General features: G+C 33.9%; 1 protein-coding gene, 1 long non-coding RNA gene and 1 other non-coding gene across 3 annotated transcripts; all 3 read left to right on the top strand.

Annotated features, from left to right (window-relative positions):
- The first annotated feature begins 2,869 nt into the window (after positions 1-2,869).
- Positions 2,870-3,549, top strand: LOC120170854. The gene is made up of 2 exons (XR_005520823.1): positions 2,870-3,052; positions 3,325-3,549. It is a non-coding gene; the product is annotated as an uncharacterized LOC120170854 (long non-coding RNA).
- A 2,153-nt stretch (positions 3,550-5,702) lies between these two features.
- On the top strand, positions 5,703-8,023 carry LOC120170852 (high mobility group B protein 14-like). The gene is made up of 6 exons (XM_039178701.1): positions 5,703-5,948; positions 6,094-6,273; positions 6,824-6,881; positions 6,975-7,019; positions 7,654-7,734; positions 7,820-8,023. Exons 1-6 carry the CDS (start codon positions 5,860-5,862, stop codon positions 7,868-7,870), a joined length of 504 nt encoding a protein of 167 aa, XP_039034632.1. The 5' UTR covers positions 5,703-5,859; the 3' UTR covers positions 7,871-8,023.
- A 4,421-nt stretch (positions 8,024-12,444) lies between these two features.
- Positions 12,445-12,561, top strand: LOC120170870. Its single transcript, XR_005520825.1, has one exon. It is a non-coding gene; the product is annotated as a U5 spliceosomal RNA (small nuclear RNA).
- Positions 12,562-26,048: the final 13,487 nt, after the last annotated feature.

Here is a 26,048-nt window from a genome sequence, read left to right as displayed (position 1 = left end):
CCCTTAGGATATAGGGATTCTTTTCTCAGATCATCCTGGCAGGCTTAGTCCTATAATCAGCTGATCAAGCTCCCACTGTACCGATTTCAGTTTTTTTTATTTAATTGTTACAATCTTGCTTCCATGTGGTGTCATGTGGTTAAGACCACTTCATCGCATCCTCCATGAAGAATTTTCATGTTTGTGAAAATGCTTAAAAATAAAATGTAGATGCAAAATGCAAAAATGCATATGCAAACTGCAAAAATGTATGAAATGTTTGAGGCATTGATATAAAAATGTGTCTGTTATTATAAATAATCTTTATTGGGACAAAAGTGTTTTATTTTTTAAGAGACAAAAACATCAGAGGTATATTCTGACTAAATCCTCTAGACCCGGAACATGTTGACTTGCCTTCGTCTGTCATCAGTCGAATGCCCTGCCGAACCGCTCCGGCTTCTTTGGCTAAACCGTGCAAGTGACGAGCTGCGTTTTGTACTTATTCCTAGAAGTATCGAATGATTGCATCTCTGGCTTCCATCATTTGTTGAACATGTTCTCTAATGAAAACGCAAATCCTCCATCCAAGGGATTATCTGAAGTTCATTTGATTGTTTCTTGAATTTGTAGACAATGGCTTCAATTCAGCTATCGTTTTTCCATCTTGTTCTTGTTGTCTTTGAAGGGACTCTCCAAGTCAGCATCCATTTTTGAAAAGTGGACTTTTGATGTGCTTGGTGTAAATCCTGGTCCATTCTGAGTTATTCACAATGCAACATAGTGGTATATTCCTCGATTGTGGGCACCACGTCTTCGTGATTGAATGTGACAGATAATTGCCTTGCAGAGTGTCTCCCTTTTCCTTCTGAGTCTTTTCTGGCCATAGTCGGACCTCTGTGTGTTTTACCTCTTGTTTTACAACCCCTTTTTCCATTAATGCAAATTATTTACGTTTAACAAACATGTTTTCGAGGGATCAACACTTCTTTCAAATGACGTAAATGATGAAAAATGAAAAAGAACATAAATGAAAGAAAAAAAATTAGTGAGATAAGGATAATAAAAAAATAATGAAAATGAAAAGTCCTACCCCACATGATATCTACCCACATGCTTATGATTCCTACCCGGATATGATCTCTATCCCATAAGATAATTTTGAATAAGTCCTAACCGCATAAATTTTTAGTTCACATGCTTTGAACGTGAAATAAAGCAGGAAATAAAATCAAACAGGCCTAGGGTTTGAAAATGAGGTTTTTGGGTGGACTCTAATTCTCCACAGTCTCCCGGTTTTGGTTCTAAAAAATAGTACCCGAGTTCTCTGTGTGGGTGCCCCCTTGGGCTTGCTAGACCCTTAGTCCTAAACCCATCACAGGCTTGTGTGGACTAAGTTAAACTCGAAAGGACACATTCCCTTATGTCTGTGCGGTGAATAAATTCACACGAAGACATAAGGTATATGAATCCCGAAGGCTACTTGCTAGGCCTGTGGTGAATAAATTTACACGAAGGCGTCACTTTCACCCCCACTTAAATAGGGTTCGGAGCTCGGGTATAGAGCCTGAGATGAAAATTTTGAAAATATGAAATCATTGAAAAAACGTCAGTACAACTATTTACTTGAAAAAAATAATCAAAGATAAATAATTGAATCGAATAAATAAATTTAAATTTAAATTTACTATTTTTGCATAAAAAGACATCCGAAAAATTAATTCTGACCTGACTCACTTACCTGTCCCCAGTGGAGTCGCCAAGCTGTCGTAACCGTCTTTCGGTTGGGCACCGGAATTGGGCTTCGACTTGAATTAATTGGGTTGGGAGTCGCCACCGACCATTTTAAAACGAATTTAGATGGGTCGGACACCATCTTACCTGATTTGTGTTTTTACCAGAAATGTGTCGGGTTCAGGAGTCGGTTACGGTCAAGGAAGGATTAGCACCCTCGAACCGCCTTTTCGGTACCAATTAATTTGTCGGTTATCTTAATTGCGAAAATTTAAATTTAAATCTAAAATATCAATTCGAAAAATTACCTCTGATCGATTGAAATTATTATTGAAATAGGTAAAAAGAATGTTAAATTAAAAAAAAAGAAATATCAAATAAAAGAAAAAATGAATTAAAAAAGTTTTTTAAAAAGATAATAATAAAATATTAAAAAGGATAATAAAAAATGAAAATGAAATAATAAAAAGAGCAAAAATAAAAATAAATAAATAATAATAATAATAATAAAATAAATAAATAAATAATATTTTTAAATCCAAAAAAATGATTAAAATAAAATAAATTAAAAAATAGGTAAATAAAATATGTAAATAAAAAATAGTAACTGAATAAAATAAATTAAAATAAATAAAATAAAATAAAAGGCCTCGATTAGGATACTTGAAAATAGCAAACAAACAAAGAAATTAGATAAAATATTAAGTAAAAATAATATAATAATAAACGATGATAAAAGAACTAAAAGATGAAACAATACAACAACTTAAAAACAAAGATTAAAGACAATACGATAAATAAATAATTAACAACTAAACAAAATCGAAAACAAATTAAATATGACTGAGAAGTGAGAAGTTTATATATTGCTCGAAAGAAACCTGAAAATAAATAAAAGGAAAAAATGTTAGATTAAAGGATAAATCCGAATTAAAAATTTAAAATAAAATAAATTATGATAAATATAGAATATGGACCAATCTAAAATAAAAGTAAAGTTGAATGACTAAGTTAAATAAACAAAAAATGATAAAATGGGCCGAATCAAATCAGTGAATAAAGTTAGAGAACTGAAAGAATGATTTTTCCAAACTTCTTCAAAATAGGTGGGTTACACCCTGGAATTATCTGGCACCCACGTTCAATGTTATGGGAACCAAAATTGAAAATTTTGGTCCATTTCTTCCTTTCCTCAAATAGTGAAAGAGAGACATTACACTCCCCTGATCCGATTCTCAAAGGCCGGCGATGGAGCTGCCATGATGATCATTGTCGATCCCGGTCCGTCGCTCGTCGTCCAGAAATGTCCCCAATCATCGGTAAAGCCGTCGATCGAGAGGTATGATATGAATTTAGTTTTTTGTAGGTTCATTCGAATGATAAATAAAAACAAACCAAGAAAAAATGAAAAAAAACAGGGAACTGATCCCTAAAAATTTGATTGATTTATTTTGCTTTGAGTTACAATCCCCGTCTCTCGATTCTCCCCCCTTTTACATCGTTTGATTACATGTATTTATAACGAAAAACAAACTCTATTTTTAGAATCCTACTCATGATAGAGTCCTAATGTATCTCGGTTGCTTGTGGTTTATTTTCCTTGCGCCGTAGGACTCGGAGGTGTGGCCAGAGTGCACGAGATGTGCTGCCATGAAACTCGGACACGGGTTGACCTCATGCGGTGCTGGTGACTGCTGGAACAAGGATGGATGAGCTAGGGTTTGAAGAACGGGTCACTGGGATTTGTTTGTACTTAGGCCACCATTTGTAAAATGTTGGGCTTGAGCCTGCAAAACAAATGAAAAAAGATGAAATATAAATATGAATATTATATAATATAATTTATAAATATTATATAATATAATGAATTTAAACCGGATGAAATTTGGTGTCTTCAGTGGTGCTCAAACTGATGATCTTTAAAGATAACAATCATTTATTTAAATTACTGGAATTACTTGGTTCATACAGTTTACGTTAATATTTAATATTTGTTATTATCTAGTTTACAATATCATATTTCATATATAAATTCTATAAAATAAATTATAATGAAAATCGAATTATATATTTATTTAGTTAAAACTAGTTTATAATATCTTTGAAATTAAGATCTAAATATTTGTGATATATTATTTGTAATTGTTTTGGGAATGAATTATAACGAGGATTGATTGAATTACGTGTTATATACATTGTCTATTGCGCTTTGTATTTGTTTATTCACTTTTTAATTTAAATTATTTCATGCGAACCAAGTTACCTTAATGGTCAAAGAAACAACGGTTATTTTTGAAGATTTTAAATTTAAACTCTAGAGATCGAAGAGGTTATGTTTTATTATGTCATTTAAAGTTTATTATGTTCTATAATATATTTTTAAATGTAATTAAAAACTTAATATAAGTTGAAGATTACATCCACAAGCAAGTCACAAATTCAAACGATTAATTAAGTGATTGCTATGTTTTTAAAAACATAATTAAAATTTAATTTGAATAAATTTTATTATGTTATTCAAATGTAACATCTCTCACTCGAGTAGTAATAAGGTAGAATAGGGGTATTACATTATATGGTTGAGCAATAAATGAATAGAGATTTGAGAATGGGAGAAACAATAAGAATCAATTTAGAAACTGCTACTGAGAGCGTGGTATTTATATGAACCAGGAGAGAGGGGGAAAGAATATGAACGTGGGGATGTGTAAAAAGATTCAATTCGTTGATCCGATCCTGAAAATTCGGATATTTAATCTATTTTTTTATTTTCGGATAATTCGGATAGGATACGGATCGAAAAAATTTATTAGTGTTTGCTCCGTTTTAGATGTTGATCTATGGGGAGTATTTGTGGGGCTCTCGTATACTTGGAATGCTGGTATACTCAAAGTCGTGGTCGAGGTCGATAGCATGGACGCCGTTCGCCTGCTCCAAACGAACGAAAAGAATCAAGTGTGTTCGTCACTTCTAGTACATATTTTTTAATTGCTAAGACGTATCTTGTCCATTAAAATCCAACATGTTATGCGAAGCGGCAATAAGATAGTAAATTGTTTAGCGAAGAAAGTACAACCAGGAATCCCTGAGGATCGACTCTACCAGACACCACTGACGGAAGTGCTTCTACTGCTTCAAGAGGATGAAAAAGCTCACCACATTCAAGCTTAGTTAAGCGTACTGTTATCTCATTTATTCACCAAGAAAAATTGAATCAAAATGCCAGTCAACTAAAGGCTAATAACAATGGTGATTGACGGACATATTAGTCAATCAGAGACTAATCAAATTCCTGACGGGCCACATGCTAGTTGCATGTCCTTAACGAAATAAAAGTCTAAATGCTTAATCCGTTGTAGTTGGGTCCTGATCTGACCGGGTTTGTAGAATTTTGATAATCTTTTCTTTTTGATCCAAGCTCAATTTTGGATGAAGGGGAAGAAGGTTTTTGGCGAGAACTGAATAAGTCAAACCAATTATTAAATCTACACGCAAGGTGCATGACTCCATGAGCCAATGGATAAGGTGCTGATCTACGGAACCAGAGATTCGAGCTTGATCCCCAGTGGAATTGTATATGAAATAACAATTTTAAGTTACACTCCGATTCCATCATGAGGGACTAAGATGTGCCACACCGGATTAGAATAAACCTCCCAAGGTACAGAACGGAATTAATACCAGGGAGTGATGCAGAGGCGGCAGAGTCCGCAACGGCAAGAGCAGAGGCTGTGTTGCGGAATTCAGATGGAGATTGGACCGAAGGTTACCAGGGGAACGTCCGAATAAGCACGATTCAACAAGAGCAGTCATGGTGGCTTGAATATTGCATGGCATAGAGTATTTGGGGATTGCTTTTGAAGTGGAGCAATGGGCTAATAGTTTTCGTGTTGAAGTTGGGCCAGTTGTAGGATTTACCAAAAGAGCCCAAATATTACTACTTCTAGAAAAGCCAGCCTTAAGCTATGAGAATTCATTGGCAATTTGGCTCTGATCTTCACGCGCTCGTTTCCGGGTATTAAAAGTCGAGTGGTGGTGGTTGTAGTTGTGGCGGAAACTGACTGACCGGTGAGTGCCGGCGAGCACAAAGCAAAGAGAAGCTCTGGGTTCCCATCTCCTTTTTGCCTGAGAAATAGAAGCAAAAAAATGGCGAAGAAAGCTTCAAAGTCGAAAAATGATCGTTCATCTTCAACCTCCGTTGCTTCAGCTAAGAGTCCATCAACAACATCCAATCAGTATTTATCTCTCTTTCATCCTTCTTCTTTGCAGTATTTTCTTTTGTAACTTGCAAAACAATTATAGTTTTCTTTGTTTATTTTTGCTTGTTAAGGGGTTTTTTGGGTTAACAATAGACACTTTTGCTTGAATAAAAATTGGTAGCCAAATGGTATTGAGGATGAAATCAAGTGACAAAATGAAGAAGATAGCTCAAGGGAGTGTTGTTAGCGAGAAAGAAACGAGACCCAAGTCAAGGCTCAAATCGAAGCTGCAGCAGAAGAAGAAAACAAAAGTCGATGCTAAAATGCCCAAGAAACCACCGACTGCTTTCTTTTATTTCTTGTGAGTTTTCTTATGTATAATATTTGTTCATGGATTTGGTTTAGTTTTTGCTTATAATATCATTTCTCTTAGCCGCAATTGATCATGCTTCTTGTATCTTTCCTTCCTTGGAACTGGGAATCAGGTTCTTGAGTTAGACTTTATATATATATATATATATTTGCAGACCACCCCCCCCCAAAAAAAATTCCGGTATTATTCCCAGAGGGAGCTCCTCAGGTTCTCGAATAGGCGAACTTATCGATGAAACTTGAAGAGTTTGTGCTTGGTGGGATTTGAAACTAATGTCTGAGAGCATGGACATGGATTCAAATCCCACCAAGTACAAACTCTTCAAGTTTCCTTGGTCGACTCACCTATTCAGTCATCGAAGGTGCTCCTGCTAGACGGAACCCCCAGAGATAGAGCCGGGAGAGAAAAAAATGCTCCAGGGATAATACCGAATGTGATGAGGAGTCTGTAAAAATCCTTAAACATTATGTATGTATGCATGAATGTCCTCTTGTGATAGACATTGATCTAACCTAGTTTTCCTTCTCATATACTCAAGGGAGGATTTCCGCAAGGAATTTCAAGAGCAGAACCCGGATATCAAGTCAATGCGTGATGTATGTTATGGTTTTGAGAACACAATTCTTAGCTTAGCAAAATGACCCGTCTGTAACATATATGTTAATGAATACTGCAATATGCTGTTTCAGATTGGGAAGGCATGTGGTGAGAAGTGGAAGACGATGACATATGAGGTTTGTGCTGACTAATCTTGATTTGGGTCTATTTTTTGCTGTGCCCCTTACGAATTCATATCATTGAGTAATTGACATATGCTATTTTGTTCGCATGCAATATGAGTTGTCCATTATCAGCATGTAAATTATAATCTGGCTATCTCTATGTAAATTTTAGTAATGATTTTTAGCTTCGTGTTAGCCTAAATCCTTGGCCATGGTAATTGGTGACATTGGTTTGTCAAAGCATACTTAAGTTCTCTTTAAATACGAGGTGTACATTTGTTATCTGCTCATGGACTTGTTCTAGGATGAAGAAAATAGTTTCGATGTCTAACTGCATAATACTTCTAAGATTAGTATGTCATTGCAGGGTGATAGAATTGTTCCGATTTTCGTTATTAGCTTATTGCACTAGTAAATGATTTTCTTGACCTAACTAGGGATGCAGAACTTAGTAGCATGCATAGAAATAACTTGACAATCGGTATCTGTACATGCCAAGGATGCCAAATGTCTTAGGTTGATTCATATTCCGCGACTTGAAGATAGTAAAATGTACATAACAATAGAAATTTAAGGACTTCAATAATCGAGAAACAACTATTAGGGCCGGTTGTCTAACATACTAATTTCAATTTCTCTTCAATAGGAGAAAGTTAAATATTACGATATTGCAACTGAGAAACGAGCAGAATTTGATAGAGCCATGGCAGAGTATAATAAAAGAAAGGTAAAATTGCTTCAAGTTTCCTACTGAAATTTTATTTCCAAAATAAGCAGTTAATTTATCTCGCTGAAAGTTTTCATCGTTGCAGGAAAGTGGCGAAGATGAAGAAACTGAAGATGATTCGGATTATGAGGAATAAATCAAAACCTTAGTGTTGTACCAGGAAATGCATAGATGTAGTGGTTTATGACTTACGAATTGCACATATTGATGTAGGGGGATATGATCATCATTCCTGTATCATTTTTTGTGTGTAAATTTTCTGCTCGGATATTGCCCTTACATTATTGCCGTGCAGACTTGAAAAACTTCATCTGACTTATAATTCAAGTAAATATTCACGTATTTGATGGCTATTTTTTGTATCTCCGTTCCTATTTGTCTTGGATTTTATTCAAAATATGTTTGGAATTTTATTCAAATTACAAATCCCAAAATAAAGGGATTGCTGGATGATATTGATATAGCTCCTGTGGTGAACAGGAACAGCAGGCTAAGGGAAATGAGTGCTTTCGTAATTCTCTCAAAGGCAACTTGTAAGGCGGTGAGTAATGCTGCATGTGATATCCGAATGCAGCTATCGTCCCCTAATGCAGATCCGGGGGCTAATGCAACCTGAGCCTTGTCAAGGAAGCATCGACAAAGTGACTCCAATTTTTTATTTTACCAAAACCTTCAGCTTGGTAAGGATTTGAATCAATGAATAGATAAAAAGTTTCACGAGGTTCTGATACCTTAGCGCCTTCCAGTACCCTTAAGCCTTTAACCGAGGAATCTCGTTGTTTCCGGAATGCTCATCATGGCGGAAACTGCTTTCCGGCAAGCATAGACCAAGCCTAATGCAGCACCCCTGCTTTTTTGGGTCCAGCAATGCATCCAAGTCGCCGACCATTTATCTCAAAAGCCTTAGAAAAACATTGCCCGTAAGAGGTCGCTCCGAGATTCTTGGATCTATGCCCGTAAACGAATCGAATGTTCAGCCAACTGTTCGTGAACCGTTGGGCGGGTAATTCGTTTATTTATTAAACGAACTAATATGAACAAGATTTTATGTTCATTTAATTAAATGAACAAACAAAAACAAAGAGTTTGTTCGTTCATTTATGTTCGTCAACATTCGGTAATCTGTTCTTTTGTGTTCATTCGTTTTTATTCAACCCAATCTCTAGACTTGTTTGAAATATTAAGATCTAATAATTTTTAACTTAAATTCAATAATATTTTAAAACTCAATTCATTTTATACTCAAATAAAAATACTCAAATCAATTAAATAAAATATAAATCCAAAAATTATTTGAAAATAAAAAAAAACTTCTCTCAATTATAATATAAACATAATTAATTTTATATTTGTTTATTTATATTCGTTTACGTTCTTTCATTTGTGTTCATTGTTGGAAATAAATATTGCAAAAGCACAATGTTAGGATTGACAGAACATTTTAAAAATAAAATCAACAAATGAAGTGTTGTGGTGAAACCACTGCCTTAGAAACAAATTCGTCTTGATGTGTGTAATCGTTGTGATAGGCGGATTGTCCCCTAAGGTTAGCACGGTCGTTCAGAAAATTTGTACACCCGAAATCAGAGTGGACTACGGTGGTACTGCTCTTCTTGTAGCGCTGGAAAATATGTAGATAGCTTTAGAAGCCTTAGAGAGAAATTGAGAGGATTTTCAAGTTGTTGGATGATTTGAGTAGCTGAAAATGCTTCTCTATTTATAGGCTAGACTTAGTGTTAGGCTATAACAGAACTGATGTATACGTGCTTGCACTATAGTATAGTTAGTTAGCTTAGGCGCCAAAGTTGTTAGTCTGTTAGCATATATTGTTAGTTTAACAAACCAGTTTCATTAGCTATAAAATGGTGTGCTTGTAAGTGAGAAATCAATGAATTCAATCTCTTCTTTCAGCTTATACATTTTCCAATATGGTATCATTCGCCAAACGGTCCTGACCTTGTTGTTCGTTCGTTGCATCCTCCTCTGTTGTCGTCGGCTTCTGTTTCCAGCGCCGCTTAAAACGGAAGACCGTCGGCGTACGGAGACTAAACCAGTTCATGTTGTCAGACAAACGAAGGGGATTCCTGTAGTGGAAGATACCGCCCAAGCTTCTGATGCATTACCCCTTCCTTTGTATCTAACGAATACGGTGTTCGTCACACTCTTCTTCTCCCTGGTTTATTTTCTTCTTTCCCGTTGGCACGAAAAGACCCGAGTTTCAATTCCTCTCCACGTCATTACTTTTTCAGAGGTAAATGAAGTCTTGCTTTGTAAAAAAGATGCACGTACAGTCCCTTGTCGCCAAGCTCTTGATGGCTCGCTTCCTTCACTGCCTTCTTGTGCACCGAATGTAATTGCCCATATACTATTCGATGGAAAGCCTGTTAGAGTTATAATCGAGGAAGCTACCCGTAAGTCCCTTACATGGAGAGATTAATGGATGCAGAGGGTATATCAGAAACTGAAGCAGTTTACAATTTTGTGGTAAGCATGGCAATAAGTTGTTGACATTGTTGTGTGGTAAGTAATCCGTTGCAGTACTGTTGTTATTGCTAGTACCATTGACATTACCAGCATTACTAGTACAATAGCCTGAAGATTCAGAAACTACATCAGTAGACGCAACATGAGAAGTCTTAGAACGAGAACCATACTCTCGAGGGTAACCATGTAGTTTATAACACTTGTCTTTTGTATATCCCAACAAAAGGGTCATTGTATAAAAGGATGAAGAAGAAATAAATGAAGGTGAATAAGAAGAACGAAAGGAAGCATCGACACTTTCGATTCAAGTGAACGGAAGGAAGCATCGGCACTTTCGATTCAAGAAGAACAAAAGAAAGCATCGACACTTTCGATTCAAGTGAACGGGAGGAAGCATAAGCACTTTCGATTCAATTGTTTATCTTTTCATCAAGAAGGTTGAGAAAGTAGGGAGAATGTTAGGCTATAACAGAACTATTGTATACGTGCTTGCACTATAGTATTGTTAGTTAGCTTAGGCGCCAAAGTTGTAAGTCTGTTAGCATATATTATTAGTTTAACAGACCAGTTTCATTAGCTATAAAATGGTGTGCTTGTAAGTGAGAAATCAATGAATTCGGTCTCTTCTTTTAGCTTATTCGTTTTCCAATACTCAGGGACAAAGTCGTCCAAGCAAGAATCAAATTAAATTCTAATTTTAGTATTTTCGGATTTTATGCATCCATAAACGAATGAACTTGGTCTTAAAGTTCTCCAGGTTCATGCTTCGGAAATAGTTATTACAACTAATTAGCCTGCAATTAAACCCTGTAATTAAAGCAACATAAGGACTATATAATTTATTATGTATATAGCTGAAATACTGTTCAGAAACATCATATATTCTGACAAGACAAAATTCTGAAAATAATGCTTATCAAATACAACTAACCGTTACTAACTTAATTTACAAAATTCAAAACGACAGCTAATATAGTTGTTACACCTCTGTAAATTTTTAATCGAATAACAACTCATTGTTCAGCCTATAAATCTCAGAGTAAAAATTCTTTCACAATCTTTGTTTACTCACTAGGAATTTTCTCCAAAAAAGATAGAACACGTACGGACGTGTAGAAGACACGTATTGCCATGAGCCACGAGTACGAGCATGAGACAGACAGTGGTGGCGCGCGAGATGGGCCCTTGTTCTCTATCACTCAATAAGGGATGGAAGAATAAACATTAAAAATACCCTTGCAAATGGCATTTACTACTCCATGTAAATGGCAATGAAGGCTGCGAGATGGACCCTTGTTCTCTATCACTCAACAAAGGGAGAAAAGAATGAACACTATAAATACATTTGCAAGTAGTATTTCTCACTTCATGTGGACGACGGTGGCGGTGCGCAAGATGGGCCCTTGTTTTTTGTCATTTTAACGAATGAACATGAACGAATAGGAACATGAACGAATAGGAACACGAACAAGCTAAATTTCTTAATGAATGAACACGAACAAGAAATTTTGTTCGTGTTCATTCATTAGTTCGGTTAAAGTTAAATGAACGAACATGAACATACCCTCATTCGGTTGGTTTACAAGCCTACCTGGCACTGATGCAGAGGTCGTGTTGAGTTGCCAGAATGAAATCGGGAAGATTGAATTAAAAAGAAGTAATGATCAAGATTGAACTCAAATATCTTAAATGTTTACTTGACAGAACCCTAATTTTCTTACAATCAATAACAACAGTAATAGAAATGGATCAAAAAACTTCAACCAATGACTAGTTCATCGAATCTAAGATTATTAAGAAACGATAAACAACTGAGAAGGGGCACTTCATTTATTCCTTTCATAACCAAAAGAAATAGGCAAAACTTCATATTAATTTCCTTGAAACGAATAGATGAACTCAGCAGGATCCATTTGAACAAGCAACGATGAAAAAGTATCTCTACCACTCATCAGCTGGTTCAACTCATCTTTTTATTTACAGAAATTCCTTATTATTTCAAGAAGAAATGCTTCGATTAGTGGAGGATAAATTCACGGTGTAGACTTTAAAGGGCACGATAAAAGGATGGAAAATAGAGAGGATATTTAGCAGAAGATGGTAGCAGCAAGGCTGGAGAAGAGTCACAGCAGCAGGAAAGACAGGAATCCCACACTGTTAAGATATAAGCATGTGCTCCCCAAGTGAACCTATAAATTAAAGCAAAAATTCGACTCTTCCTTCACGGTGCCGGGTGGTGAGCTCAAAGCGAATTATTCTTTTGCCTTTTACTAAAGAATACATGTGTGCTCGACGCTAAAAGTGGCATATGCCTAATTTTGGGATAGCCGTTCTTTGGTGAATAGGTTTTACTATTTTTAGAGTTTGATTTTTCTCTGTTCGATAATTATGTAGGAGATTGTTAAAAAGTTAAAAATAGTGATCAACTTTATTAAAAATATTAGTTTATCGAATTTAGTAGTAGTAATGGTTGAAAAATTGACAAATTTTTAATTATTATCTGTCAAATTCGGTGCATTAATGCATCGATAGTTGATCATTATTTTTGACAAAGTTTGCCACTTTTTTTTAACTTTTTAACAATATTTCACTTGAATATTTTATTAGAACAATCATATCTTCACACTATTCATGTTGCTTAAGTCTCTGACTAACCATAAGAGGATTGACACCAAGTAAATTTATTAACATTGATCGCCTTTGTCATAATATCTGTTATGTTTTCCTTGGTATGGATTTTTGCATATTTAACGTCCATTTTTTCACCTTTTCATGAACGAAATGGTACTAAACTCGTATATGTTTTGTCCTTAAATGAAATGATGGATTCCTTTCTAAATGCAAGGTGCTTTGACTATACAAAACAGAGATACATACTCTTGATTGTTCCCGAGCTCCTCCAATAACTTCTTCAACCATATTGCTTCTTTACTGGTTTGTGTAGCTGCTACATATTCTGCCTCTGTTGTTGATGTAGCCACAACTGACTGCAATTTTGAAACCCAACTTACAGCTCCACCAGTAACTTTGAACATATTTTCTATAGTAGATTTGATTTTATCCAAATCCCCTACATAGTCAGAATCGACATACCCATTGATAAGTAAGTTTGATTCTCCGTAACATAGTGCAACATTTGAGGTCCCATTGATGTATATCAAGATCCTCTTTACTGTATTCCAATCCTCTTTTCCTGGATTCGTTATGCACCTTGTAACCACTCCCACTGCTTGTGCAATGTTTGGTCTTGTGCATATCATAACAAACATTAAACTTCCCACTGCCGATGAATATGGTACTCGAGGCATTTCTATAATCTCTTCTTCACTGCTAGGACTCATATTGGAGGATAATTTGAAGTTAATAGAAAGAGGAGTAGAAATTGGCTTACAATCTTACATGTTGAATCGTGACAAGATCTTCTTCTAGTAATTCTTTTTTGAAAATCAAATCTTACTATTACTTCTGTCTCGGTGAATTTGCATCCCTAGAATCTTATTTGCTGATCTCAAGTCATTCATTTCAAATTCCTTAGCCAATTGTGCCTTCAATTCTTCAATATGATATTTATTGGGTCCTACAACCAACATGTCATCCACATACAATAACAATATTACAAAATCGTTATCATCAAACCTCTTGATATAAGCACAAGGGTCTGCATTAAGTCTGTTGTATCCAAGACACATAATGAAGGAATCATATCTATTACACCAACACCTCGGCGCCTACTTTAGACCGTACAGAGATTTGATCAACATGCAAATCAAGTTCTTCTTTTATTTTTCTTCAAAACCTTCAGGCTGGAGTATGTAAATATGTTCTTCAAGATCTCCATGAAGAAAAGATGTTTTAACATCTAGTGTAACACCCTTAATCTGTATGTGTCTCGATATATGAGTCAAAGATATCACATCAACTTAAAAACATTTACTGAACTTAAATTTGCCTAAAACTTTGTTTTATTTGAAAACACTCGTATTCTAACTTTAAAAATCTATTTTAAAGTATATCTCAATCTATAATATATTTTTTTATCACAGGAAAACAAATTCATTTGTTAATCAGTAATTTTACTAAACCATGTCTTTTCGTGAAATATTTTAAAAACATAATAACATAATATATTCTTTTCATGCATAAATACTGATAAAACTAATCTAAGTAAAATAAACTAAAATAGTTCTAGTTTTCTATTACAAATTATTTAAAATAAATACAATAAATAGAAACTACTGACATAATTATACATGCCACTACTAGTTAAAAGAAAATTTAATGATGTCCTACTGATACTAGTATTATAGATGATCATCACATGATGCTTGAAAGGCTCCTTATAAAACGTCTGTATCTCAATCAGACCCTACGCATGAAAATCATCACGCGCTAAGTATAACTTAGTGAGGCAGTAATAATCTAAGGTGAGAAAAATATGAAAATATCATAAACATAAATAAAATAATTCGAATTAAAACATTAAACTGACAAACCAACTTTTCGAAGTCGATTTCTTCACTGAGACCTGAATTTTTTTTAAATCATGAAATCATGAACAACAACAACAAAAAAACCCTATTCCCATATGCAAAGGGGTAAGGGGGAGGTAGGTTAGTAGGATACCCCCAAAGCCAGGTTTGAAGCAGCTTCCGTGTAGGACCTCCGGCAGTCAGAAAATTAAAAATAAAGATAAACTGCAATGCATGTATAAATATATAAATACATAGTTGAACAATCTTCATATGCAATATTCATATGTGCGTCTGTAATGGGAAATAATCCCTGCAAATAAATCTTTGCGTAAAAATCTCTGCATATAGACAGAAACGTAAGACCCTGCTAGATTTAAAAAGAGAAAACATGAAGAGAAATATACACATAAGTCAACGATAGCAAGCTACGAGAAGGAAAAAATTCAAATGGGTTAAAACCTAAAACTAATTCAACACTACTCCGCTACCCTAGTTCTAATCCTTTATAGATTCCAATGATAGAAACGTATAAGAGAAGTCATGGAAAATACTACAAAGCCATTAAAAGAAGACAGAGATGATACACCCTATGGATGTGAGCCGCACTACTAGGCTACCCTGGTCTTAAGTCTCCATACTTTTCTATGAAAATTCTGATAAATCATATCTGATAAAATAAGCATATCATGCTTTCTGTCAACTGGAATTCATTCACAACTTGCATATTCATTTTCATAACCCAATGCATATTTATGAGAACATAAGATACGTGAGTAAGGTGCGCACTATGCACAACACTATTCAAATCGTAACTGATACTGAGATATGATGCACTTCAGTGCCATCATAACCTGAATAAGCACCAACGGTGCTGGACATTGATACACGAATGTACCAAAGCTGATATGATAACATTGATACACGAATGTACCAAAGATGATATGATAACATTGATACATGAATGTATCAAAGCTGATAATACTCAACTAATGGCATGTCAAGTGTACCAACAGTTGTCACTATAACACTCAGTGTGCTAACATATCATAATAAATCCATCATAAAAATATCATGCTTGGGTAGTTAATACCCTAAATCATTCATAAAACTGATATAGAATATTATAAAAATATTCTTTATAAACTTTATAAATCATACTATAAATTTGAATGAGGTTGACTTATCGCAAGTCGTCCTCGATCAAAATAATTAAATAAATAATTGCACTCACCTTTACCTCACTACAGAACTTGAATATAATAATCCTAGTCACAAGTTTTTTCCTTTACTTTTGTTGAGTTAATCGATCGATGGAATTGGCCAAGAGGGGGTGAATTGGCAATTAAAAAGTTGGTGGAAGCTTTTGCAGAAAATTGAAAGAAGTTGTACAATGATTTAGAGTGGTTTGACTTTCTCAATCAAAGTCTACGTCCACTACCTTAGCTATCCACACTAAGGATTTTCCAAAAAATTCACTAATTTGTTCTTTCTTTTGAGGACAAAGAGTAACCTAACAACTCCCTCAAGAATTATACCCCGATTCTTGAGTACATTCTTTTTCAAAGAGAAATACACAAATTTGCAAACTTACAAGGAAAACCTCACAAGGCAATATATTTGTACAATTCTAGAATAAGATAAAAACAATCAAAGATGATTACAAATGAGCACAAATTGTGTTCTTGAAAGCAAAATGAATATTGAGAGGAAATTTGGCTTGAATTGCACAAACTTGATGTTTGATGCTTTCTCTCTTGTTTCTCTATGATTTCTTCTTGATTGTTGTTTCTTGTTATTTCTTGTTGTTGATCAATGGATTCTAAGCTTGTTTAAATAATCCTTCAATTGATTCTGAACGTTGGGGATGATTAGTGGAGTCAATAGGGCCGTTTAAGTGTGAAAATAATTAATAAAATCAGTTGGGAACGTCAGTGCATCGATGCATACCCAAGGTGCATCGGTGCATCAAGTGTAAAATTCAAATATTTTGACCGTTGGACCCTTAGTGCATCGGTGCACTAAGAGTGCATCGATGCATAAAATGCATTCGATGTTTCAAAATAGCCTGAGTGCATCAATGCATGGCTGGTGCATCGATGCATCAAATGCATTCGATGTTTTCATAAAACCCTGAGTGCATCGATGCAAGGTATGTGCATCGATGCATAAAATGCATTCGATGTTCAATTTATTCCATGGTGCATCGATGCATGGATTGGTGCATCGGTGCATCACTTTGAAAAATTGATTTTAGGCTTGATTTTGGTTCAAAATACTTTGTGAAAATTGTTTCAAAAATATATTAAGTATAAAACACAATTTTACACATTTAGTAAGGTTTGAAATTAATCTTGAAAGACTTGGAGTAATAATTTGATATTCGAGTAATTAAATCGAATATGCTTAGAAAATCATTTGTAAAATCTTAAAATTCATTTAACTTAATTTGTTATATCAAAACATCAAAAATGTTTTCAACAATCTCCCCATTTTTGATATAACAAAACATTTGTATAATTTTAAGATTTTCTTTGAAAATAAATTTTGAAAATCAAGTTTGAAATTACTCCCCCTTACTTTAACACTTCTCCCCTTTAAAACACTTTAACACACTTAACATTTCTCTCCCTTTTTGTTAAATAAAAAAGACTCAAAAACCAATTTAAAGAAGGTTTTGAAAAACATAGCCAAGGGATTATAAGTAAATAAGATTAAGCTGCTAAGATCACAATCAAAAGAGAGATTAGCCATTAGTTCCATAATCAATATTAATAATCAAATGTGAAATGACATAATTGGTCATAATGAACTAATATGTAAATGATGAAAAAATTAATAAACATTAAGCTCAAAATAAGAAAGATAAAACCATCCCAAAAATATATATATAATAAGTTCAATCAACGACTCCATGGAAGCAAACCTCAGATCAAACGACTCTAAGAAAGATCGAAAATAAGGTGGCGTTTGATCTTCTTACCGTGTTGGTTCCAGTGTCGGAGGAACATCGTCAAGAACTTCTTCATCGATATATTGCATGAGCTGCTGAAGTTCTGGATCATCGTCTGCAGCCGGTTCCGGAGGAGGAGGAGCACGAGAAGAGCTAGGAGCAGCTCATGAAGAACTAGCTCCTGGAGTTTTCTTAGAGGGTCGAAGGACCCATTGACCAATTACCTCGTCCTGTTTCCAATCGGTTTTCTTCAACGAGATGAGACTGATTGGGTTTTGAAGAGAAATTGGATTGTCAAGAGAGACGTCTAGACCGAGTTTGATAAAAAGGTTACTAAGAAGACATCCATAAACTAATGTTTCGACATGTTTTGAAGGAACAATGTTTATGGTATCCACTAGTTGACTAAATATAATGTGGGGAAGATTTATTTTGTTCTTATTCTTGATACAGTGCATCCACCATAAATCCCTAGTATTAAGAGTGGAGTACCTACCTCCGGATAATCTAAACCACCAAGAGATCATCAAATGAAGAAAACGATCGTGATGAGATCGTAGAGTACTAACACTAGTGTTTGGAAACATAGGGATATTCCACAGTTTCATTCTCATTTTATAACCCATCATCATCTAGCCCAAAACGGAAAGTTATAGTCTCTGGGTCAATATTAATATATTGTCCTAAAAGATATGATCTGATTACTATAGTCCCACATTGAATATTGTTTTGAATACATACCACATTAGAGTAGAAAATGCAGACTAACTGATGATAGACGATAGGTTTGAGGTGAAACATTTTATCAAACTTCCAATTTTTAAGAATCGGAAGGTATTCGAAGTCAATATCTATCATGGCTTGAAGAGAAGGAATACGCTCTTCCCAAATTCTATAAGATTGGAAAGAATTTATATACCTATGGTACAATTCATCTCTACGAATTTTAGGCATATTAAAACAGGATCCTATAAGGCTATTAGGTAGAGGAGGAACGGGGTTAGGAGGTCGGTTTGAACGACTAGACGAGGTCCTAGGGCGTTTAGGATTTGACATAGTTTAAAGATTCGGAATAAGGAATGTAACCTGCAATTTGAAACACATGTATGCACAATAATCAATCCCAAAACTCAACTGAGTCCTCAATAATTCAAGGTTCTCTAAACCGAATCCTAATGGGCAAGGTTTTGAAAATTATTTGAAAATAATTTTTTTTGAAAATCATAATATGTATAGTTCTCATGAAAACAACATAATTAAATCAAAAACATCAAATTTAGATTTTCATTTTTTTTAAATTTCGAAAATTCAAAAAATCATTGAAAATTTGTGAGTTTTGATGAAATTAGTTGTAAAACCTAGTTTTGTAATCATTAAATAATCAATGTCCGATATAGTGTTCATCCTAGAACTAATTAAAACTAGTCCTAAGATCAAAATATGACAAACTAGAAGTTTTTAGAAAAATACCTTGAAAATTTCGGATTGATGAGAATGAGATGTTGTGTTGCACGATTTAATGATAGTAGCAGGATATAGAGATGAAAAGCTCGAAGATTCCGATAAATTTTCGTTGATTTTGAGTAAGAGGAGAATTTAGAGAGAGAGATGCGGCAAGGGAGTGTTTTTGAGGGTTTTGAAACAAAGAAGAGAAACATGAGTTTTAACCAAAACCCGACGGATGCATCGATGCATGGCCTTGTGCATCGATGCACATTCAAGGCGTGCATCGGTGCACCTGCATAGTGTATCGATGCACATTCAAAGGGATGCATCGATGCACTGTTAAGTGTATCGATGCATTAAGCACAAAAATGTCAAAAATCCATTTTAAACACTCAAAATGCTAAATTAATTAGCTCTAGTGGTATTGGCAACTCATATAATGAAAATTAATCATGTTCAATCAATCAAATTAATCCTTAAACTACATTTGAACATAAAATTAATTTTCATCAAGCAACATAAACTCTCCCTAACTAATAGCAATGAATGCAATAAAAAATTACTATTATAAGAATTTTTCATTTATTCTTAAAAGTGCTAAAATTATTTTAAACACTAAGTGAAGATAGGTCAGTTAAACCTAATTCTCTCCTAAGTGTCCAAAATCTTTCTTTATCTAAAGGTTTTGTAAAGATATCCGCTAATTGGTGCAAAGTATCAACAAATTCTAGAATTACATATTCCTTAGTGACATGGTCTCTAATGAAGTGATGTCTTATTTCAATGTACATAGTTCTAGAGTGTTGGATGGGATTTTTAGTGAGACAAATAACACTAGTATTGTCACACTTGATAGGAATGATACCTACTTCAATTCCATAATAAAAAAGATGTTGTTTCATCCATAAAACTTGTGCACAACAACTACCTTCTGAAATATATTCATCTTCAATGGTAGATAATGCAACATAATTTTGTTTCTTTGAAAACCAAGAAATCATCATATTTCCAAGGAATTGGCAAGTACTGGAGGTGCTTTTCCTATATAATTTGTATCCTCCATAATCCGCATAAGAGAAGGCATGCAAGCTAAAACTAGAGTCTCTAGGATACCAAAGTCCTAAACTAGGAGTGTCCTTAAGGTATCTAAAGATTCTCTTAACAGCTAGTAAATGTGATTCCTTAGGGCATGATTGAAATCTAGCACATAAGAAAACACTAAACATAATGTCCGGTCTACTTGCAGTTAGATAAAGAAAAGAGCCAATCATTGACCTATATAATTTAACATCCACACATTTACCTCCTTCATCTATGTCAAGCTTTGTTGATGAGCTCATTGGAGTGTCATGAGGTTTCCCATTTTCCAGTCCAAATTTCTTGAGCATTTCTTTGACGTACTTAGCTTGGTTGATGAAGATGCCATCTTTTCTTTGCTTGATTTGGAGTCCCAAGAAAAATAAGAGCTCCCCCATCATGCTCATCTCAAATTCACTTTGCATTAGCTTAGAAAATTCTTGGCAAAGAACATCATTAGTAGAACCAAATATTATATCATCAACGTAAATTTGAACTACTAATAAATATTTACCTTTATGCTTTAAAAACAATGTAGTGTCAACCTTCCCTTTTGAAAAACCTTTTTCAATTAAAAAATTTGACAATCTTTCATACCAAGCTCTAGGAGCTTGTTTTAAACCATAAAGCGCTTTTGTCAATTTAAGAACATGATTTGGAAATTTTAAATCTTCAAAACCTGGAGGTTGTTCCACATACACTTCTTCTTTTATAAACCCATTTAAAAATGCACTTTTAACATCCATTTGATATAATTTAAATTCATGAAAACATGAAAATGCTAATAACATTCTAATTGCTTCCATCATAGCTATGGGAGTGTATGTTTCATCATAGTCTATGCCTTGTTCTTGAGTATACCCTTGAGCAACAAGTCTAACCTTGTTTCTCACTATATTACCACTTTCATCAAGCTTATTCCTAAATACTCATCTAGTACATACAATAGATTTATTATTATTCCTTTCAACTAATGTTCATACTTTACTTCTCTCAAATTGATTTAACTCTTCTTGCATAGCCATAATCCAATGTTCATCATTTAATGCTTCTTTAATATTCTTAGGCTCTATGCATGAGATAAATACAACATAATTACAAACATTTCTAAGAGAAGATCGAGTTGTTACCCCTTTGGATGGATCACCTATAATCTCACAAACCTTGACATAGTTGTACTCTCTTGGATAAGATACTTCCCTTTCTTCAATGGTTGGATTCTCGAGAGGATCTTGAGTTTTCTCATCTTTCGTTTCTTCCTTTGATGATGGTTCTCCAACGTCATGTCCAACGTCATTTATATTTATAATTCCTACATCATCATTCACACAAGAATCCTTCCTCGAAAGGAGATTAATATCGAAAATAACATGTATAGACTCTTCTACAACTAAAGTTCTTTTATTAAATACTCGATAAGCTTTAGAATTTAAGGAATAACCCATAAAAATTCCTTCATCACTTTTAGCATCAAATTTGTCAAGATTGTCTTTACCATTGTTTAAAACAAAACATTTACATCCAAAAGGATGAAAATAGCTAATGTTAGGCTTTTTATTTTTAAAAAGTTCATATGGAGTTTTCTTCAAAATAGACCTAATCATTACTCGATTAATAACATAACAAGCGGTATTTGTGGCTTTCACCCAAAACTATTTTGGCAAATTATTTTCACAAAGCATGGTTCTAGCCATTTCTTCTAAAGTTTGATTTTTCCTCTCAACAACTCCATTTTGTTGAGGAGTTCTAGGTGCTGAAAAATTATGGCTTATACCATTAGAATTACAAAAACTCAGTAAATCCAAGATTTTCAAATTCAGTGCCATGATCACTCCTAACACTAGTTATAGAGTAACCTTTTTCGTTTTGGATTATTTTTGAAAATGTGATGAAATTTTATAATGCTTCATCTTTAGTACTTAAGAATAGAACCCAAGTATATCTAGAATAGTCATCTACCAAGACAAATGCATACTGTTTTCCACCCAAGCTAGTAGTCCTAGTTGGCCTAAAAAGATCTATATGGATCAATTGTAATACTCTACTAGTTGATACGTCATTAATGGATTTAAAAGAAACTCGCTTTTGTTTTCCTTTAGCACAAGCATCACAGATTTTATCATTATCAAATTTTAGTTTAGGCAACCCTCGAACTAAATCTCCTTGAATTAGCCGTTGCAAAACACTCATACTAGCATGTCCTAGTCTCCTATGCCATAACCAACTATCATGCTCATCCTTAGCAACTAGGCATAAATTTGTAACACCCCCAACCCATACCCGACCCGGATATGAGTCAGAGATACTACATCGACTTTAAAACATAACTCTTAATAAATAATAGTAAAAATATTTGAACTTATATTAAGAAAATACAATAATATACATACTGTAATATAAGTTTACAAAAATATTCAGAGCATACACAACTTAACCCTTTAATTACATGCCAACTGCCATTTACATAACAAAATGACCTACTGATTAAGTTGCTTCTGATCTGATGGTTGCAGGAGTAATACTGTCAAGCTGTTTCACCTGTCTCGTCTAATTCCTCGGATCCTACGTGTGAAACACTCACACGCTAAGTCATCGACTTAGTGAGGCAATAATAATAAGGCAATGTAATGTAATGAAAATGTCAGGATCATATGAGATGAGATGCAAACATGTACTTAATCAATATAGTATACTTCATCAATATCCATACCTGTAAGTGTATGACTGTAACATTCATTATTCTGTATTAATAAGTTTATTGGCCCATGATAGCATATTGAGAACCTAAGGTATTTGAGTAATGTGAGGTTGTGCACTATGCTGTCACCACAGCTCGTATAAATGCACGAAGTGCCCCGTAGAATTGCACCGAAGTGCCCGTAGAATTGCACCGAAGTGCCCGTAGAATTATGTCCATAAGGACCACGTAGAATTCCTTAAGAATCATATACATATACTATGGATCAAGTATGTGTCTTTCAAGACTTCACACAGGTTCCAAAGGATATACATATGTCCTAAAGAACCGAGTATACCCTCTACCCTTGGCATGCTAACTATACCTATAGTTCTCATCTACATAACATGGGCTTATACATTTCCCGTAGTTCATATCGCGTAGTCATATTATTTCCATACCTTTATCACATAGACATATCATTTACATACCTTTATCACAGCTCATATAACTTTTTCTGCATATTCATGTCATGCAATACACATAATATAAATTCATGTCATGTATCATAATATGGAATGTGATCATATGTCAAAATATGGAATCTAGACTTATCACAAGTCTAGAACTGAATATAATACTATATTCATGCTATGCATATGCACTCACCTATACTTCTTTGCCTTTTCCTCGATCGATCCTACTTGTAGATTGTTCCCGAACTCGAGTAGGCTCGGTATCTACATAAACATAATTTTTAAGATGATCATCAGACGTCTATGTCTTGAAATTAAGCTTTAATAGCTTACTAATTTAAAGAATTTATAGCTTAGTCTTGCTTTCTTTTCTTTCTTCTTCTTTTTCTCATGGGGGAATCGGTTCCCCCCTGGGGGTATCGATTCCCCTCAAGCAATCTGGAATTTCATATACGATGAGGGGGTATCGGTTCCCCCCTGGGGGTACCGATTCCCTCTAGCATTCTGGAAATTCATTTCGTTGAGGGGGTATCGGTTCCCCTTGAATGGGTACCGATTCCCCTAACCCAGAAATCCTAATTTGAGCTCGGAAATCATCCCATTTCAGCTCAAACTTACATATTTCAATCCCTTTACTACTCTTAGCTCTCATACACTTACTTAAACTGATTATTATCCATTAAATACCTCTAAAACCTAGAAATCTAATTCTCCATGTAGAATTTAAGAATCCAACCCAAATTCCAATATGTTCTAATTTGAATTCTAACACCTCATACTTCTTAGTTAGCTTCTTGACAAGTCAAAAATCTGATTTAAACATCAAAAACTCATCCATATCAAAATTTCATCTAAAAACTCATTTTCCAAATCATTCTCTAAATCACTTATCTTGTTGTTTTAATGTCATATAAGCTTTCCTTTAGCTTATATAACATCCAAGCTTTCATTTCCAATCTTAAAAATCAAAGAAACTACCAAGGTTCAGATTCTTACCTTTAATTGCAAGCCCACGTTTGGAGAAGGAAGAGAAGAAATAAGAAAGAAGGAATGAGAGTATTCTGGAACCTAATACTCCACGTGGTTCTCATATATCCCCATAAAATTTTATTTTAATTAAAATTTCCTTACAAATGACCATTTGGTCCCTACCTCCATCTCATATTTACTAACCATACTTTTTAAACTATATAATTATTCTACTTTAATCACCAAATGTTGAATCTTTGCAAATTAATCACTCACCCGACATGGAGGATGTTACAAAATTAGTCATATCTATGGAATCTAAATGCACCATATAAATGTTTCATATTCTATGACCAATAAGCATAATCAAAGTAGATGCAATGTCAATCAATTTTGCAAACACTTAATTTAAAAATAAGACATTGTATCTTTTGTCAAATTCATCTAATCGGATTATACTTTAATCCATTCACATACAAAACATTATGCAATGTTGATTATCGAGATTAAGAGCACATGCATAAAGTTTTTGAAAATGTTATGCATTAAAACTTTATAATATATTTTTTAAAAAAATATGCATAATCATTAAGAAAAATTTAAGGTCAAAATTTTACAAAACCAAAGTTCTTGAAAAATAGATATCAATTGTTAAAGAGATATCAATTACATTTTAAAAACAATTTTGACCAAAAATTAATATGATGAACTAGATAAAACATTACCAAAAATTACCATGTTCATCATAAAATATTTTTCAACATACATGAGATAAAACATAATCATTTAGAATTATTCAACATTTAAACCTCATGCATGCATAAACTAAATGAGCAACCAAATAAAATAAAAACATTAAGTTTAGAGGTTACCCATTCATTTTTCATGTGTAGCTAGAACATCTTGAATATCATCATTCATCACCATTGCTCCCACACACCTACAAGAGACATTTAAGTAGATTTTGGTATCCAAATTGCTTTGGATTCTTGAACATTAGTTTCAATGCCTCTTGTTCCTTTTGGAACCCATACTTGTCTAATTTTAAATCATTTTCCTTTCTTTAAAGGACAAGTATGTTCCTTATGACCATGATAATGAAAATGTGAACATATTGTCATTATTGAACTAGATGAATTATTTAAAATGATATCTTTTTTCTTTTGTTAAACATTAAAGCTTAACTTTCAAACTGAAATTTCATTTTTCACACTTTCAAATTTCATTTTTGAAAGCTCTAAATCCTTCTTCAAGATTTCATTTTTTTTTCAAAATCCATTTTTTGTATCTAGAAGAAGTTTGTTTAATTTGAAAATTTCTTTTTCAAAGTTTTCAAATTTTATTTTTAAAAGCTCCAACTCCTTTCTCAACATTTCATTTTGATTTTCCAAGTCTGTTTTATTTTTCAAAAGAAGATCATTTTTAGCAATAAATTTAGAAATTAGATTTTTATATTTGGAGTTCATGGTCTCAAACTCCGAAAAATAATTCATCATAAGCATCTTGTAACTCATTAAAAGATTTTGAATTTAATCTATTTGAGTTAGAAGATACCTTTGGCTCTGTGAGAGCTAATAGAGACATCACCTTTATTGGTTCTTCTTCTTCCTTGTCTCTATAGATCTCCTCAAGATTATCCCACATCTCCTTGGCATTTGAACAAGAAGAAACTCCTTTATATACATTAGGATCAATTGCATAACACAACATATGCATAGCCTTTGTATTTTGTTGAGTATTCTTCCATTCTTGATTACTCCACT

Source organism: Hibiscus syriacus, unplaced genomic scaffold (assembly GCF_006381635.1).
Source record: "Hibiscus syriacus cultivar Baekdansim isolate YM2019G1 unplaced genomic scaffold, ASM638163v2 tig00111794_pilon, whole genome shotgun sequence".
NCBI classification, from domain to species: Eukaryota; Viridiplantae; Streptophyta; class Magnoliopsida; order Malvales; family Malvaceae; genus Hibiscus; species Hibiscus syriacus.
This window is presented reverse-complemented; position numbering and strand designations above follow the sequence as displayed.